Below are 18,123 nucleotides of genomic sequence, written 5' to 3'. Positions count from 1 at the left end.
GGATTTACATAGCACTGAACACTTGGATTTTGAATAGAGTAGATTTTTTGGAGCTATAGCTTTAACTTCTCAGACTTTATGAAGCTTTGAGGGGGTAACAGCTGTTCTCTGATTTTGTTGTAGGAAGTAATTTAACTGCAGAAAACTGTCCAAATGATTTCCAAAAGACTATCAAAATCTGAGGATAAAGAGAGCCTGACAGAAGATGCCTCTAGTAAGTGTCTACTCATTTATTGCTTTATTTCCTGTTGCAAATGTGTGTGTAGTATTTCATTTTTTCTTATGGCTGAGTACTATTCCTTTTATATGTACCACATCTTTTTTATCCAATCATAGTGGAATATTACTCAGCAATAAGAAAAGATGAAATACTACATTTGTGACATCTTGGATAGATTTTGAGAATATTGTGCTAAGTGAAATAAGACAGATGGAAAAGCACAAGATCCATATGATTTCACTAATATGTGGGTTATAAAATAGAAAGCAACAAATAAACAAACAAAACTCATAGATAATAGTATAGTGGTTGTCAAAAGGGAAGTGGGGGAGGTTGAAGAGGGTAAAGGGAGTTAAATATATAGTGATGGAAGGGGACTTTGGGTGATGAGCACACATTGCAGTATACAGATGATGTTGCTTAGAATTGTATGCTTGAAACTTACATACTCTTATTAACCAGTGTCATCCCAATATATTTAACCAAATATTAAAAAATGTATGAGGCACTTAAAAAGATGTGAAATTCTTACTTTCAAATGCTGAGAGTCATGAAGGCTTAATGGAGAAGATACACAGTCTGTATCAGGAGATTTGGGATTGAGTTTCTGCCTCTGGTTCCATGTATTACTTTAGGCACACCTGCAGTCTTGGAGTGTCAGTCTCCACATTCATAAGAGGTTTTAGTATTATAAAGCTTATCTGTTGTACATTGTGTAGGTGCTGGGACACAAAAATACAACATAGTTTGTACCCTTAAAAAAAACCCTATAGTCCCTTTTTTCCATAATCAAATTTTGTTTATTCACAAATAAACTGATAAAGCAGAAACATATTCTGCTGGATCATATACCCTGATTTTCCCCCCCACAAAATTCTATCCATGATTACAATAACAGAAGATGACGTAGCTTGGAAAATAATGTTAGAGGAAACTTCCTTTTTTTTTAAATGCCAGTTCACTTTATTTATTTATTTTTTAAAAATATATTTTATTGATTATGCTATTATAGTTGTCCCATTTTCCCCCCTTCACTTCGTATACCCCCTCCCACCCACAGTCCCCCCCGTGAGTTCATGTCTATGGGTCATACATATAAGTTCTTTGACTTCTACATTTCCAATACTGTTCTTACCCTCCCCCTTCCTATTTTCTATCAACCACCCATGCTACTTATTTTCTGTACCTTTCCCCTCTCTCTTCCCCTCCCACTGCCCTGTTGATAACCCTCCATGTGATCTCCATTTCTGTGGTTCTGTTCCTGTTCTATTTGTTTGTTTTTGTTTTTGTTTTAGGTGTAGTTGTTAATGATTGTGAGTTTGCTGTTATTTTACTGCTCGTATTTTTTATCTTTTCTTTCTTAGATAAATCTCTTTAACATTTTAATAAGGGCTGAGTGATGATGAACTCCTTGAACTTGACCTTATCTGAGATCTGCCCTTCCATTCTAAATGAAAGCTTTGCTGGATAGAGCAATCTTGGATGTAGGTCCTTGCTTTTCATGACTTGGAATACTTCTTTCCAGCTCCTTCTTGCCTGTAAGGTCTCTTTTGAGAAATCCGCTGAAAGTCTGATTGGAACTCCTTTGTAGATGACTGTCTCCTTTTCTTTTGATTCTTTTAAGATTCTCTCCTTATCTTTCATCTTGGGTAATGTAATTATGATGTGCCTTGGTGTGTTCCTTCTTGGGTCCAACTTCTTTGGGACTCTCTGAGCTTCCTGGACTTCCTGGAAGTCTATTTCCTTTGCCAGATTGGGGGAAGTTCTCCTTTACTATTTGTTCAAATAAGTTTTCCACTTGTTGCTCTTCCTCTCCTCCTTGTGGTGCCCCTATAATTCGGATGTTGTAAAGTTTAAAGATGTCCTAGAGGTTCCTAAGCCTCTTCTCATTTTTTTTGAATTCTTGTTTCTTCATTCTTTTCTGTCTGTTTCTTTCTTCCTTCTGATCCACTCCATTGATTTGAGTCCCAGTTTCCTTCCCATCACTATTGGTTCCCTGTGCATTTTCCCTTCATTTCACTTAGTGTAGCCTTCATTTTCCCCCCTATTTTGTGACCAAATTCAACCAATTCTGTGAACATCCTGATTACCAGTGTTTTGAACTGTGCGTCTGATAGGTGGGCTATCTCTTCCTTGCTTAGACGTGTTATTTTTGGAGCTTTGATCTGTTCTTTCATTTGGGCCATTTTTTTGTCTTGTCGCGCTTGTTATCTAGTGAGGGGCAGAGCTTTAGGTGTTCACCAGGGTGGGGCAACCCATGTAGCTGCCCTGTGATGCTGTATGTGGGGAAAAGGTCTGCAAGGGAACAATAGTGCTTGCTACATTTTCCGGGGTATTTTGGTCACTTCTCCTGCGTCCCCCAAGCAAATTGGGCCATTCTGGTGCTGATTCCCTTGTGGGTGGGTTTGTGTACATTCTAGGACCCTGTGGGTCTCTCCAACGAACTCTCCTGTGAAGCTGGGAGTTTCTCCTGGCGCCTCAACCCCCACAGGTATTTTCAGTCAGAGGTTTGAGGCTTTATTTCCTTGCACTGGAGCCTTGGGTTGCACAGTCCATCCTGCTCCCCTATTGTTTCTCCCAGTTTATCTGCACGCAAATGTGGGACCACTTGGACTGCAATCTGTCTCCTCGCTGGATTCTCCATCTGCCCCCTTGCCACTAGTCCTCTCCACTTGGCTGCCCGTCTGTGCCCCTCCTACCAGTCTGGATGAATGTGTCTTTTTGAACTCCTTTGTTGTGGGACTCCATACAGTTTGGTTTTCTGTCGGTTCTGGTTGTTTTTTGTTTTTAAATGTTGTTGTCCTTATTTAGGTTGCGCGAGGAGGCACCGTGTGTCTACCTACGCCTCCACCTTGGCCGGAAGTCTGGTTCCCTTTTCTTCCTTAAAAAAGTTATGATCTAGATAAATGTTGTGATAGTGATATATAAAGGAAAGATGTCATATCAAAGCAACCCTACCAGAGGCAATGCACACATTGCCCGTATGACAGTGTGGTTGACAGAGGCTTTAAGAGTTCCCACAAGAAGTTGATAGTTTTTCACTTATTGCACTCATCTACTTTCTTTTTTTATTAATTTTTTAAAATATAATTCTTGTTCAAGTACAGTTTTCCGTCCCCCACTCCCATCCCAGCCCACCCCCCCGTGCTCCCCACCTCCTTCCCATTTCCACCCCCCTTAGTTGTTCTCCATGTGTCCTTTATACTAGTTTCTGTTCATCTACTTTCTTAAGGTAGTTCTAACTTGTTTCATCATTAAGGGAGAAGAATAGATAATCATATTTAACCTCAAGTTCCTATTTGTTGTTGTTTGTTAATTATGTTTTATTACTTCTCGTGGGTTGAAAGCCTTGGGATGAAACCAGCCTGGGCTTTGTACTCAGATATTAATGCAGGAGGACCTGCCCCACTCTTACTCCCCCTGCATCTGGGGGATTGGTTCTCAAACTTGAGTGTGTGTCAGAATTATTACCTGGAGAGCTTGTTAAAAATTTAGACTCCCAGGACCCATCCTGGAAATTGTGATTCCATAAGCTTTGGAGAGAGCTTTGGTTTGCATAAGAGTAATGGTTTGCAGAGAACAGCTTGAGAGACCCTGTCTGCTTTAGAATTTCAGTGGAAACATTTTCATGGTTACTCTTGTCAGAAGTGTCACATTTTGAATTCTTCAAATGAAAACTCAGTAGGTGAAAACAATTTATATGTTAATTTTTTTCTGTTTGTTTGGAAGCCACTGTTGCTGACCATTGTTAGAAATAAAATTTTACTACACCATCAGTTCCAGTATAATTATTCAGGAATCTATCAGCTTTCCTCTTAGGGTTATTATTCTGGGGTTTACATTTTTATCATTGCTTTACTATTCACATTCCTGAAAATTTTGTCTGTTTTCAGATACCAGCAAGCAACCACTTTCCAAAAAGACAAAGAAATCTCAGGTTTATAATGAAGTTGAAGAAAACGACAGTGCCTTTGTAAAGCTTCTGAAGACATCAGGAATTATTCTTAAAAGAGGAGAGAGTCAGAATCAGCTAGGTGATATTTTAATCTCTTTTCCTGGGTATAGTGAATCATGGATTTTCTAAATAGAAAGGTAATGAAGATTAGAAATGGGAGCACCATCTATCTGACTGGAGACAAGGGTGAAATTGAAGTTGCTTTTTAGAGAATATTGTCACAGTTTTTGGTCCTGCTATAAATGCACATTAAGTGAACTACTTCTGACCCCCACCCTTTTATAGAAAAGTATCACATATTTATATTGCTTTGTGTTTTCTTGTGAAAAAATAAATTAATACCCAGAGGGCAATTAGATCTGTGTCAGAATAATTTCAGAAGAAAATTACAAAGCTATATAAGGCATCAGTAAGGGCCTGCTTTGGGGGCATGGGTTATTTCATCCTGCTAAGGTTATGGCACATCTTTTTCTATTTTATTTTATTTTTTAATTTTATAAAAATTTTACTTCTTTATTTTTAGAGAGAGGGAAAGGGAGGGAGAAAGAGAGGGAGAGAAACATCAATATGTGGTTGCCTCTCACGTGGCCCCCACTGGAGACCTGGCCTGCAACCCAGGCATGTGCCCTGACTGGGAATCAAACCAGTGACCTTTTGGTGTTCAGGCCGCACTCAATCCACTGAGCTACACAAGCCAGGCTGGCATGTCTTTTTTAGAACACTGTGTAGCTATCTCTGTGAAAGCTGTTTGTTTTATTGTGGGTTTAGGAGATTTGGCTCAGAATTATGTTCTGAATATATTTTATCAGATAGGAAACTTAGTCTTAAGGAAAGTAAAACTGGTGAGAGATGTTAAAGACTCTTCTCTTCTCTTAGCTGTGGATCAAACCATTTTCCAAAAGAAGCTGTTTCAGACTCTAAGGAAACATCCTTCTTATCCCAAAGTATGTATTTTCTCCCTCGTACTTTTACTTTTGCTAGCAGTACTCTGGAATTGGGGATTTAAAAACACTGTCATAAAATTGAATGCGCTAGAATGATTTTTAGCTAATCCACAGCAAATCTTAAACTAAAAATCCTACTCTAACCCCCCCCCCCCTTAAGATAATAGAAGAATTCATTAGTGGCCTGGAGTCTTACATCGAGGATCAAGACATTTTCAGGAACTGCCTTTTGTCTTGTGAACGCCTTCAGGATGAAGAAGCCAGGTGTGGAGATGAGGCGTGGAGCATTGTTGAAATTTAGTGTTGCACTAACTGGTGGGGAAGGGCAGGTGGGGAACAGGGGAGTGCAGAACATGTTTTTTAGAATTTAACTTTTGATTTATAGCTCTCTTTTCCTCAGAGTTTTGTCCTGACCTGTAAATTATTAAGTTTATAATTACCAGAGTAAGAACCACAGTGTTTTTTATTATGTGCCTCAACCTGTGTTGATAGAATTTCAACTCTTTACTTTCCTCTGGCTTAAGAGCCATCTTGTCATGCTTTGTATTTTTATAAGAGGCTAGTTTCTCTTTAAAGGTTATATATTTTTAATCAATCATATGGAATAAGAATAAGAAAAACATCAGCACAGGGAAAACAAAATAGAAAATTTCTTTTTTCTTTTCCTGCTTTTTTACAGCATGGGTCCATCTTACTCTAAGAGCCTCATTAAATTGCTTCTGGGGATTGACATATTACAGGTGAGACTGTGCCCCTTAGTTAGATGTGATTTGTGGTACATGCCCAAGCCTAAGTGGCTGGAGCACAGGATAAAAAGTTGGCTTAATGGGAGGATTTGGTTTTGCAACAGTTTGCCACACTGCTGTTGCTGAAATGCATCTGGTAAAGCAGTATCTGCATCTTTGGACTGAGCTGATTAGCCCAACACTTCTCAAAGTTTTATTTATTTCTTTGGCCTCTGTTTCCTCATTTTATACTGTGCTCTGATACCTTCTATATCTCCACCATGTTCACATTTGTTTTATCTCCTGTTTAGGTCTTTATTTGCTTATTAAATTGATTTTGACCTTAATCTCTCCTTTATCTTTTAATTTATCGAGTAGCCAATACACTGACATGTTTTAAACATCTTAAATTATAAAACTGTGGATACAATGAAAAGCCTCCCTCACGCCCCATTCTCCACTTTTCCTCTCCTCTCCTGCTGTTAATCTTGCCATACTATTATCTTTTCCTTTGCATTGGAAATCTTGAATATAATTTAGTTAGCTTAAATCTGAACCCTCTTGTTTCTGTAAAGAGAAATCATCTTTTCGTGCGAATATTTGATAATATTATATAAGCAGTATTATTTGATAAACTTAAAATTTGCATTTCATGGGTTAACAGTTTTCATCATACTTGATATTTTTCATTATCTGATTATTTTAATATTGCTTTGATAGACGTTTTGCAATTTTTCAGAAGATAAATTATTGATAAGGCTTTGTTTTAACAGCTTATATTAAAAATATAAGCAGCATTCATGTGGATATTCTTATAATAAGAGGATTTTAATTATTGCAGGGTTTCTCCTCCAAGAGCACTTGTTGGGCAGAATTATGGCTAATTATACATTTCTGTTGTGTATTTTGAGACCATATCTTAACTCCCTGTGCATTCTTTTTCAGCCTGCCATTATCAAAACCTTGTTTGAAAAGTTGCCGGAATATCTTTTTGAAAGGTAAGTGGAGTTATTCTGGAATGCTTAAATTATCCCAGTGTGCTTAAGTTTCTCTCTGAATAGATTACTCTGAAATAGCATTGGTTTCTCTGAAGGTCGTATTTATCACAATCTTGATTCTTAAATAACTACTAAAATTTTACTGGGGTGTCTTTTTTGGAATTTCATTTGTTTATGTGAATTCATAGTGCCAGAAGGATGCACAATAAACTGGTGGTAGTAGTTACCTCCTAAGAAAGGAGCCAATGGGCTGGAGTCATATATTCTCTGAATACTGTTTTTTTTTTTATAACAATTGTTTTTTTTAAAGATTTTATTTATTTATTTATCTTTAGAGGGGAAGGAGAGAGGGAGAGAAACATCAATGTATGGTTGCCTTTTGTGCGACCCCTGCTGGTAAGTTAGCCTGCAAGGAACCGGCCTGCAACCCAGGAATGTGCCCTGACTGGGAATCAAACCGCGATCCTCTGGTTCGCAGGCCCGTGCTCAATCCACTGAGCTACGCCAGCCAGGGCTGAATACTGTTTTTTAACTTACCAATTTTATAGCCTACTACTTTTAAAAAATTGACTTAAAAAATAACTTAGAAAAAATGAACAGCCTAATAGAAAAATAACCCTGGTGTGGCTCAGTGGATTGAGTACCAGCCTGTGAACCAAAAGGTTGCCAGTTTTTTTTAATTTTTATTTTATCTATTTATCTTTAGCGGGGAAGGAAAAGAGAGAGGGAGAAAAACACCAATGCATGGCCACCTCCCGCGTGTCCCTCCTTGGGACCTGGCCTGTAACCCAGGCATGTGCCCGGACTGGGAATCGAACCTCGATCGTGTGGTTCGCAGGCCTGAGCTCAATCCACTGAGCTACACCAGCCAGTTGCCAGTTTGATTCCCAGTTAGGGCACATGTGTAGGTTGTGGGCCAGGTCCCCATTTGGGGACATGCAAGAGGCAACCAGTCAATGTGTCTCTCACACATCAGTGTTGCTCTCCCTCTTTCTCCCCCCCTCCCCTTTTCTTCTCTCTAAAGATAAATAAAATCTTAGGGGAAAAAAGTAGATAAAAATCACGAACAGACAATTTACAAAGAAGAAATACTGCCCTGGCTGGTGTAGCTCAGTGAATTAAGTATGGCCTAAGAACCAAAGGGTTGCCAGTTCAGTTCCCAGCCAGGGCACATGCCTGGCTTGCAGGCCAGGTCCCCAGTGGAGGCCACGTGAGAGGTAGCCACACATTGATGTTTTTCTCCCTCTCTTTTTCCCTCCCTTACCCTCTCTCTAAAAATAAATGAATAAAATCTTTTTTTAAAAAAAGAAGAAATACAAGATCATCAGATTTTTTTAATGCCCAATTTTGTCAGTAATTAAAGACACAAATTTATAATAATAAACACATTTTTTCCATTTTCAAAGTATCTCCCTTATGTGTAATGAACAGGCATGATCATACATTGCTGATGAACTCATAAATTGGTTCAATAATTCTGAAGGGCAGTAGGTTCTTTGTATCAAAGCCTTAGATTTTGCATATCCTTTAGTGCTCAACTGTCTCCCCTAATTTATCCTGAGGTGATAATTGTGAATGTAGTAATAAGATTACTGTTTAAAGTAACAAAAAGTTACAAATAATTGATATGTTCAATTATAGAAGATTGGGTTAAGTAAATTTGGTACATCCATAAAACAGTATCATGTGGACATTAAAAATTATAAAGAGGTCTATTTAATACTGTGCTTTAATTTTTTTTACTTTATTGTTGTTCAATTACAGTTGTTTGCATTTTCTTCCCACCTTTGCCCCCCACCTGAGCCAAACCCTGCTCCCTCCCTCGCTTCCACCCTCCCCCTTGATTTTATCCATGTGTCCTTTATAGTAGTTCTTGAAAAATACTGTGCATTAACTTTTTTAAAAAGGTTACAAATCAGTATTTATAGTTCAGCTTAGTTTTTTTTTTTTAGATGTGTTTACATGTGTGGCTATCAATAATGGACATGTCTGAATGACAGGATTTATAGGTCCTTTTTATTTTCTTCTTTCATATGTGTTTTTTCGTGGTTTTGTATATAATAATAATATTAAACTTGAAGCTTTGCCTTTAAAAATTCGTGCTTTGTCAGAATAGCTCACTACTTGCTTTATATCCTGGCTAAGTCTTTCAGCAATTAAATTTGAAGGAGTACACAAAGACTGAGAATGCTGTCCAGAAAAGGAGCTAGAGGTGATCCAAAACTCTGAGTATACTAGGCTGGGAGGAGGCAGATACTGTCATTTTGGGGGAAATAACAGGCAGCGTTTTTTATGTATAAATGGTTTTCAGTACTTTCACAAATAATATAATTTGACCTGCCATGTTTTCATAGCAGTACATGCTTACCTTTTTTGGGACTTAACCACATTGGTGTCATGTTTCACCTTTTGAAAATACTTATCTCCTCCGGCTTGTGTGGCTCAGTGGATTGAGTGCTGTCCTGTGAACCAAAGGGTCGCTGGTTTGATTCCTAGTCAGGGCACATGCCTGGGTTGCAGGCCAGGTCCTGGTGGGGGGCATGTGAGAGGCAACCAAACATTGATGTTTCTCTCCTTCTCTTACTCCTGTCACCTCTCTCTAAAAGTAATAAACAAATAAAAAAAGAAAATATTCATCCCACTCAGTTTGTTAAAGTTTATTGCCTTTTTATTTAAATTTCATTATTTTAAGAGGTACTCTCTAGACTTTTATTTCCCTCTCTGTAAACCTTTCCCAGATACAGTCATGGTTAACAGTTTAGTACCTCTTCCTCCAGACATCTTTCTCAAGGCATACAAGCATATATCCCATGCTTTTTTCATATCATGTGGTATGTTTAGCACAGTGTACAAGGTGTAGTTAAGTATTCAGTAAATGTTAATTGAATGGCTGAAATGCTTGCTGATGTATAAGTCAGAAAGCCTAAGTTCCTTGTCTTTTCTGATTCTAACATTTCAGCATGAACAGTGATGGAATCAACATGCCTCGACTCATCATCAGTCAACTGAAATGGCTTGACAAAGTTGTGGATAGCAAGGTAGGCCTTGGGACTTTTTCGTCTCTTAGATTTAAAGAGTGCATTTCCATACTTCATCAGGCTTTTGCAATTTGCTGAGGGGGTAGGGGTGGCGTTCACGTTGCCTCCTTTCTAAACAGAAAAATTCACACTTTTTAAATTCATCCATTACCTTTTTGAGCTTTGATAATTTGAGAATCATGAGTATTTTACCCATTAACTTTCTCCAAAAAAAGAAATTCACCTACTTATAATGGCTAGATATCATTTATTAAATAAATATTTGGAAAGCAATTTAGCACCTCAAAGTGCATAAATTTTTGTGTTTTCTCAAAAGTGATGAGATTCCCAAGCCACTGTACTTCACTGCAGATGTTTCAATTTGATTATATACAAGTCTCCACTTATCTGCAGTTTTGCTTTTTTGTGGTATCAGTTACCTGTGGTCATCCATGGTAGGAAAATGTTAAATTTCCCCAACCATTGATGTTTCGTCTTCTGACATCCAACTATTGACACCATGACTCTGGTCCAGGATCACCTGGAGCAGGTAGATCCTTCTTCTGATGTATTGTCAGAAGATCAGTGATAGCCGAATTTTAGATCACAACATCTGCATCATTCAATTCACCACATCTCATCACACCGGCACTTTGTCATTTCAATCATCACAAGAAGGGCTAGTACCATAAGATATTTTGAGAGAGACCATATTCACATACCATTTATTATAGTGTATTGTTATAATTGTTCTATTTTATTATTAGTTATTATTAATTTCTTAGTGTGCCTAATTTGGTATGTATGTATTGGAAAAACCGTAGTATATATATATGGTTGGTACTATCCATGGTATCAGGCATCCACTAGAGATGAGGGAGAATACTGTATTTAGTAAAATTTCAGGAAGTTTTTGCAATTGTTACTTGTTATCAAGCATCTTGGTAAAGTTCAATTTTTTCTTTTTTAATCCTCTCCAGAGGACATGCTTATTGATTTTAGAGATGGGGAGGGAAGGCGAGGGAGAGAAACACTGATGTAAGAGAGAAACGTTGATCTGCTGTCTCTCACTCATGCCCCCACCAGGGACCAAACCCACAGACTAGGCATGTGCCCTGACCAAGAATTGAAGCTTCAGCCTTTCAATTTAAGGGGAACTTTACCCAACCGAGCCACAATAGCCTGGGCAAGTTCAGTGTGTTTTGAACCTAGTACTTAAGAACCATTTCTTTTCAGTTCTTAAAACCATTCTGTTAATCTTTGCCAGATATTCTAAGGCTAAATCTTTACTTGGAAGAACATGAGTTTTGGGAGTCTCATCTGGGCTTGAATTTTTGCTTTGCATTTTTTTTTAGGATTTTATTTGCCCTGGCTGGTGTGGCTCAGTGGATTGAGTGCCAGCCTATGAACCAAAGGGCGGACTGGTTCGATTCCTAGTCAGGGTGCATGCCTGGGGTGTAGGCCAGGCCTCTAGTAAGGGGGCATGTGAGAGGCAACCACACACTGTTTCTCTCCCTCCCTTCCCCTCTCTCCAAAAATAAAAATAATAATAATTTAAAAGATTTTATTTGTTTTTAGAGAGAGGGGAAGGGAGGGAAGAAGAGAGAGAGAAATGTTGATGTACCAGAGATATATCGGTAGGCTGCCTTTCATCCACCCCCAACTGGGCATCTGGCCTGCAACCCAGGCATATGCCTTTACTGGGAATCAAACCAGCAACCTTTTGGTTTGTAGACTGGCGTTCAATCCACTGAGCCACACCAGCAAGGGCAGTCTGCCCTTTATTAATTGTGTGTCACTGAACAACACATCCCCACATTTTAAAAATGGGAATTGTCACAGAAACCCCATAAAGTTGTGAAGATTAAATGAAACAAAGTATATAATAGACCAATTAGGTAATAAACTATCCACCCTACTCCTTTGCTTTCTTTTTAAATTTTTAATAATGTGTTTATTTTAGAGGAGGAGGAAGGGGGAGAGAGAGATAAACATTGATGTAGAAGAGGAGCATCAGTTGGTTGCTTTCCCACATGAGCCCCAACTGGGGATCAAACTCGCAACCTAGGTATATGCCCTGATTGGGAATCAAACCCTTCATCTTTTGGTGTACAGGACGATGCTCCGACCAACTGAGCCACATCACCCAGGGCCACACTACTTTTTTTTTCTATTTACCATCTCATTTATGAAAATTTCTGGGTCGGGCAACTTCTAGTAAGGTGGCAGCACAGGTAGACACAGCTAACCTTCTCACACAACCACATCAAAATTACAACTAAACTATAGAACAGCCATCATGAAGAACCATCAGAAATTGAGTTGAATGAAGTCCAACAACTATGCAGTTAAAGAAAACACATCCTTCCAGACTGATGAAAGGGGTGGAGATGTGTAACGGGCTGGTCCCATATCTATGTACAGTGGGTAAAAATTCTGGAGGGGTATCTCAGGATCAAGGAGTCCTAGCCCCATACCAGGACCTCAGCTTAAGGTTTCAGTGCCAGGACGATAAGTCTCCGTAATTTCTGGCTGCAAAAACCAGCGGGCATTGATTCAGTGGTAGAAAACTGCTGGAGTCCCAAGCAATTCTTCTTAAAAAACCCACACATAGACTTACTCAGACTCACTCCCTCTGAGATCCAGCATGGAAGTAGCAACTTGAAAGGCACCAGTGGCATACAGGAAGGAACTGAAGTGTCTGGCATCAGGGTGAGAGCTCAGGGACAGCTTTCTCCAGACAGAAAGGTAGGCAGAGGTCATTGTCCCTTTTCTGAACCCTTGCCCCACAGAGCCAGCAGGCGGGTACCATATCTGAGACTCATCAACCTGGCTAACAATGTTGGCCCTGCCCTGGAGATCCCCTGAGACTCTGTCCCACCCAACCTGTGGGCACACCCCAGTGTCTTTGCTATATGAATGGCTGGTCTTGGCTCATGCTTCACAAATTTCTAAATCCTTTCAAACAAGCAACATTTGGGCTCAGTGAGTCCCCAGCCCCCATACTTCTTGCTAAGTGGCCCCAGGCCTGGCACTAGCAGCAGCCAGCCTAGATTTGTAGCTTGGCTTCCCCTGGGATTCTCTAAGCCTAGCGCAAGTAGCAGACATCTCATATTGCTCAGGCAGAGTGGCCTTGGGCAAAACACAGGTGGGGCTGACCTTGTGCCACCTGGGAAATCCCAGGGCCAGCATACTCAGTTGATAGCTACAGACGACAATCCTGCCCCTGCACAGCTAATCCTCCATGGAGGGCAGAGGTTGGTGGTCGGTTGTCACAGTCAATCCTTGCAGCTGACTGGCCTGGCTAAATCCCTTCTATTGACCTGCCAACAGCAACCAATGCTCAACTACAAGTGTACTCAGCCCACGAAAAGGGCACACCTTGAGTACTCAGCTTGGATGATAGGAAAGGCTGTGCCACTGGATCCTACAGGACACCTATTACATTAGGCTACACTAACAAGACAGGGAGTCAAAACAGCTCTACCTAATACACAGAAACAAACACAGGGAAGCTGTCAAAATGAAGAGACAGAGAAACATGGCCCAAATGAAAGAACAGATCAAAACTCCTAAAAAGGAACTAAACAAAATGGAGATGAGCAATCTATTAGCTGTAGAGTTTAAAACACTGGTTACAAGGATGTTCAAAGAAGTTGGTGAGGACCTCAGCAGCATAAAAAAGATCCAGCCAGAAACAAAAGATATACTAATTTAAAAAGGAACAATTTACAGGGAAACAACAGAGTGGATGAAGCTGCGAATTAAATCAATGATTTGGAACATAAGGAAGCAAAAAACAAATTAATTGGAACAACAAGAAAAAAAAAGAATCCAAAAATGAAGATAGTGTGAACAGTCTGTGGGACAACTTTAAGCAGTCCAACATTCATATTTGGGGCTACCAGAAGGAGAAAAAGCAGAAATTGGAAATATATATGAAAAATAATAAAAGAAAACTTCCTAATTTGGTGAAGGAAATAGACATGCAAGTTCAGAAAGCACAGAATCTCAAACGAGATAGATGCAAAAAGACTCACTCCAAGACACATCGTAATTAAAATATCAAATGTTAAAGATAAAGAGAAAATCTTAAAATCAGCAAAAGAAAAGGAGTTAGTTACCTACAAGGGAGTTCCTGTAGACTGTCAGTTCATTTCTCAAAAGAAACTTTGCAAACCAGAAAGGACTAGTAAGAAATATTTAAACTGATGAAATACAGGGACCTACAGCCAAGATTGCTCTACCCAGCAAAGCTATCTTAGAATTTAAGGGTAAAGAGCTTCCCAGATAAGAAAAAACTAAAGGAGTTCATCATCACCCAGCCATTATATGAAACATTAAAGGGACTTATTTAATTAAAAAGTCAAAACTATGAATGATAAAATGACAATAAATACATATCTATCAATAATTGAATCTAAAAGACAAATTAAGCCAGCAAGAACAAGGACAGAATCATGGATACAAAGAGGGTTTTGATGGTTGCCAGATGGGAAGGGGATATGGGGGAATGGGTGAAGAGGTGAGGGGATTAAGAAGTACGAATAGGTAGTTAGAGAATAGCCATGTGGATGTACAGTATAGTATAGGAAATGTTGTAGGTAAAGAACCTATGCATGACCCATGGACATGGAACAATTGTGTGGGGATTGCATGAGGGACTGGTGGGTGCTTGATGGAGTTGGGTAAAGGGGGAAAAATTGGGGCAGTTGTAATAGCATAATCAATAAGATACAATTTTTCAAAAAAGAACCTTTCTGGGTCATTTACCTCTGAATTTTGTTTTTGAGCTTGAGTGTGTTTATAGTTGTCATATTGTACCCAAAATAATTGGCAACTCTACATTTCATGCATATGAAGTCTTTCTCTGTTCTTGGTAATATACTCCAACTCTAATTGTCTCCTCTTCTGCAGGATCTCACCACCAAGATCATGCAGCTGATCAGTATTGCTCCAGTGTACCTTCAGCATGATTTCATCACCAGCCTACCTGAGATCCTAGGAGATTCCCAGCATGCTGATGTGGGGAAACAACTCAGGTGGGTAAGCACCTTGTTGCCATCCTAAAGAGCAAGGCTTTACTCTGGGAGTCTTATTATGCAAAGAGTAGTGTAATGTGTTCCTATTTTATATAGAAGAAGATACCTACCTACAATGAGTAAGCTATGGGATTTGACTTGTTTTTCTTAAAATGAGTATATATTTAGTAAATTCATGTACTAAAACTTTTAAAGGTATATCTGTTGTGAATATGCAGTCTGGCTTAGGTTTAGGTCTATAAATTTATTCTCTGCAGACTTAAACATGATGCCTTTGTTTCATTAGCATTTCCCCCACCCAAGCAGTCCTCAGTCATGACCATACACCAGAATGATTTGTGGCCCTGACCAGTGTAGCTCAGTTAGTTGAGTGTTGTCCTGCAAAGTGAAGGGTCAGTGGTTCAATTTCTGGTCAGGGTGCATGCCTGGGTTGTAGCCCCAGTCTCCAGCTGGGGTATGAATGAGAGGCAACTGGTCAACGATGTTTCTTTCCCTTTCTTTCTCCATCCCATCCCCTTTCTCTAAAAATACATAAATAAAATCTTAAAAATTTTTTTTAATCATTTGTGGAACTTAGGAAACATCTACATTCTTTTGTCCCTAAATAATTCATTCTGATGCACATTGCTACATCAGATTCATTGCCAAGACTCACTGCTTACTATTACTTATGTGGAAAATAATAATTGGTAGGACAGTAATTAAGGAGAGAACAGTATCCCTGTATGATAGTGTTTGTTCTCTTTTTTCTTTAAGATTTTATTTATTTTTAGAGAGTGGGGGAGGGAGGGAGAAAGGTAGGGAGAGAAACATCGGTGTGAGAGAGAATCATCAATTGGTTGGTTCTGTGCACCCCAACCTGGGACCCAACCCACACCCAGGTATGTGCCCTGACCGGTTATCGAACCAGTGACCTTTTGCCTTATAGGATTATGTCCAGCTAATTGAGCCATGTGAGTCAGGGCATGTTTCTGTTTTAATGCAACTTCTTGCTTATCCTAGAATTGGTAGTTTAAAAAAAAATTTGGTTTGCAGTACTTCTTTTTCTCTAGCTGTGTGCAAAGCTATCTCCAAAAATGTTCAGTGGTTTCTTGTCCTTGTACTTTCAGGCAGGATAGTTCTGAGTATAGCACTATAACATCAACTTTGCTTGCTTAATTCCAGCTGTCCTTTTGCATAGCCTTAGAATCTATCACTGTCCTTTCCTTCTCTACCCTGGGTTCCTGTAGCACTTTGCACATCTGTCATGTTTATTATACAGTATTGTAATTATACTTTTTTTTTCTTAGAAAGGATATGTACCAAATTCAATAGTCAATTACCTCTGGGTAATGGGGACGGTGAGGGAGGGAGTCTTGTTTCTATGCTGTTTGAATTTTTTGTAATGAGCATGTATTTTTTATCACAGTAATTTTTAATGAAACATAATATAAACAATAATTTAATGGGAAGTAAGTATATCCTTTCTTCTCTTACTTTGAGTAGTTTTTCTAAGTTGTTATCTGCCCACCTCTGTTAAAAGTTGCACAGCTTTTCTCTTTTTCCACCATTCACAGTGACCTTCTAACAGAGAATACTTCACTCACTGTCCCGATCCTGGATGTCCTTTCCAGCCTCCAACTTGACCCACAGCTCCTGTCTGAGGTAGGGAGGACTCTGCATTTCAGAGGCAGAGCTAGCTTTCTCACCTTCCAAACCAGTGTAAGTTGGTTGTTGTTTTGGAGCAACTGTATTCATGGAAAATCTCCTTTCAAAACAATAATGGATGACATTTGATCTCTTTTGTTTTTCAACGAATTTCATGTTCCATACTATGACAGATCATTGCTCTGTTTTAAGCAGTAAGTTTTAGTGGTAATCTCTTATAATGCCTGAATATTTACAAATTGCTCCCTATAGGAATGACAATTTTTTATGCCTTCCTCTAGATAGTGGAAAATTCAGGCTTCAAAAATGTGAGATAATACCACGCATTTATCACAAGAAGCTGGTCATTAATAACTGAAAGCTTAGAATTTAGAAAAAAAATGAAACCAGGTGTTTTTCTTCCTAAATTACATATGAGAAAACTTAGAGAAGTGATTTTTCTAATTTTATCCACCAACTCAGTACTAGGTTGAGGTATTAACATGAGAATATTTAAGGTTTTAATGCTTTTTATGTTTAGGTCCGCCAGCTGGTAATGGGTAAGCTGTCATCTGTGAAATTGGAAGACTTACCTGTGATAATCAAGTTCATTCTTCATTCCGTAACAGCCACAGATGCACTTGAGGTACCCTATTATTTCCCAAAAAACATCAATAAGGTGCTAGATCCTAAAGACTACAGAGGAGAGCAGTGATACCCTTATGAAACTCAGCAATCAAAAAAGACTAACTTAGCCCTGGCTGGTGTGGCTCAGTTGGTTGGAGCGTCTCACATAGACCAGAAGATTGCAGGTTTGATCACTGGTCAGGCACCTAGAATAAGGCAACCAGTCCATGTTTCTCACTCACATCAATGTTTCTTTCTGTTTCTCTCCCTCATTCCCCTGCTTCCTCTTCTTTTCCTTCTTTCTTTCCCTCTCCCTTTCCCCTTGCCCCCACTCTCTCTAAAAGCAATGAAAAAAATGTCCTTGGGTGAGGATTTAAAAAAAGACTAACTTAGATGGAGGTAAGTTATTTAAATTAATAGGCTCTAATTGCTCTTCTCTGTCCCCAAACTAATTTAAAATAGTCATTAATTTATATGGTATTCAGGAGAGAATGGAACTGTTTACCAGATGTTCTATATTACTGTTCTGTATTAGCTGCTACAGGTTATATTTGCTATATCAGTGTAATATCTCTTTAGAATTTTGAAGGGTATGGTGATATACTATACTTGCACTAGCCATTTTTTATCAACTCTCTTTTTCAAAATGCTTTTTCTAACATTTAATCATACTACTTCGTGGTCCTGGCCAGGTAGTTCAGTTGGTTATAGCTTCATCTCCATATGCTAAGGTTGTGGGTTCGAATCCTGGTCAGGGCATGTACAAGAATCAAGCAATGAATGCATAAACAAGTGCAACAATGAATCTGTCTTTCACTCTCTTTCTCCTTTCCTCTCCCTCTAAAATCAAAAATTAAATAGTTGTACCTCGTTGGTATTTCAGAAAATTGTTACAGTTCTATTGGGATAGTAGACTGTGCCTATCTGCTATGCATGAGCAGAACACATAGCTAATATTTCTTTTTCACA

At 38.9% G+C, this 18,123-nt stretch overlaps 1 protein-coding gene across 3 annotated transcripts in view; it reads left to right on the top strand.

Annotated features, from left to right (window-relative positions):
- Positions 1 to 18,123, top strand: part of FANCD2 (FA complementation group D2) — a 69,813-nt gene that overhangs the window by 2,329 nt on the left and 49,361 nt on the right. The window contains exons 2-11 of one of the 3 annotated variants that reach the window (XM_037055608.1): positions 124 to 214; positions 4,114 to 4,254; positions 5,052 to 5,119; positions 5,280 to 5,383; positions 5,799 to 5,859; positions 6,790 to 6,842; positions 9,802 to 9,880; positions 14,777 to 14,901; positions 16,458 to 16,545; positions 17,069 to 17,173. In XM_037055608.1, coding sequence (XP_036911503.1) covers positions 154 to 214; positions 4,114 to 4,254; positions 5,052 to 5,119; positions 5,280 to 5,383; positions 5,799 to 5,859; positions 6,790 to 6,842; positions 9,802 to 9,880; positions 14,777 to 14,901; positions 16,458 to 16,545; positions 17,069 to 17,173 — 885 coding nt within the window. In that variant the 5' untranslated portion in view covers positions 124 to 153. Of the gene's footprint in view, positions 1 to 119; positions 215 to 4,113; positions 4,255 to 5,051; positions 5,120 to 5,279; positions 5,435 to 5,798; positions 5,860 to 6,789; positions 6,843 to 9,801; positions 9,881 to 14,776; positions 14,902 to 16,457; positions 16,546 to 17,068; positions 17,174 to 18,123 lie in introns of those variants that run through there. The other 2 variants (XM_037055607.1, XM_037055610.1) reach the window with 2 other exon arrangements.

Source organism: Sturnira hondurensis, unplaced genomic scaffold, assembly GCF_014824575.4.
Source record: "Sturnira hondurensis isolate 20B ecotype Veracruz unplaced genomic scaffold, ASM1482457v3 Scaffold0008723, whole genome shotgun sequence".
NCBI classification, from domain to species: domain Eukaryota; kingdom Metazoa; phylum Chordata; class Mammalia; order Chiroptera; family Phyllostomidae; genus Sturnira; species Sturnira hondurensis.
This window is presented reverse-complemented; position numbering and strand designations above follow the sequence as displayed.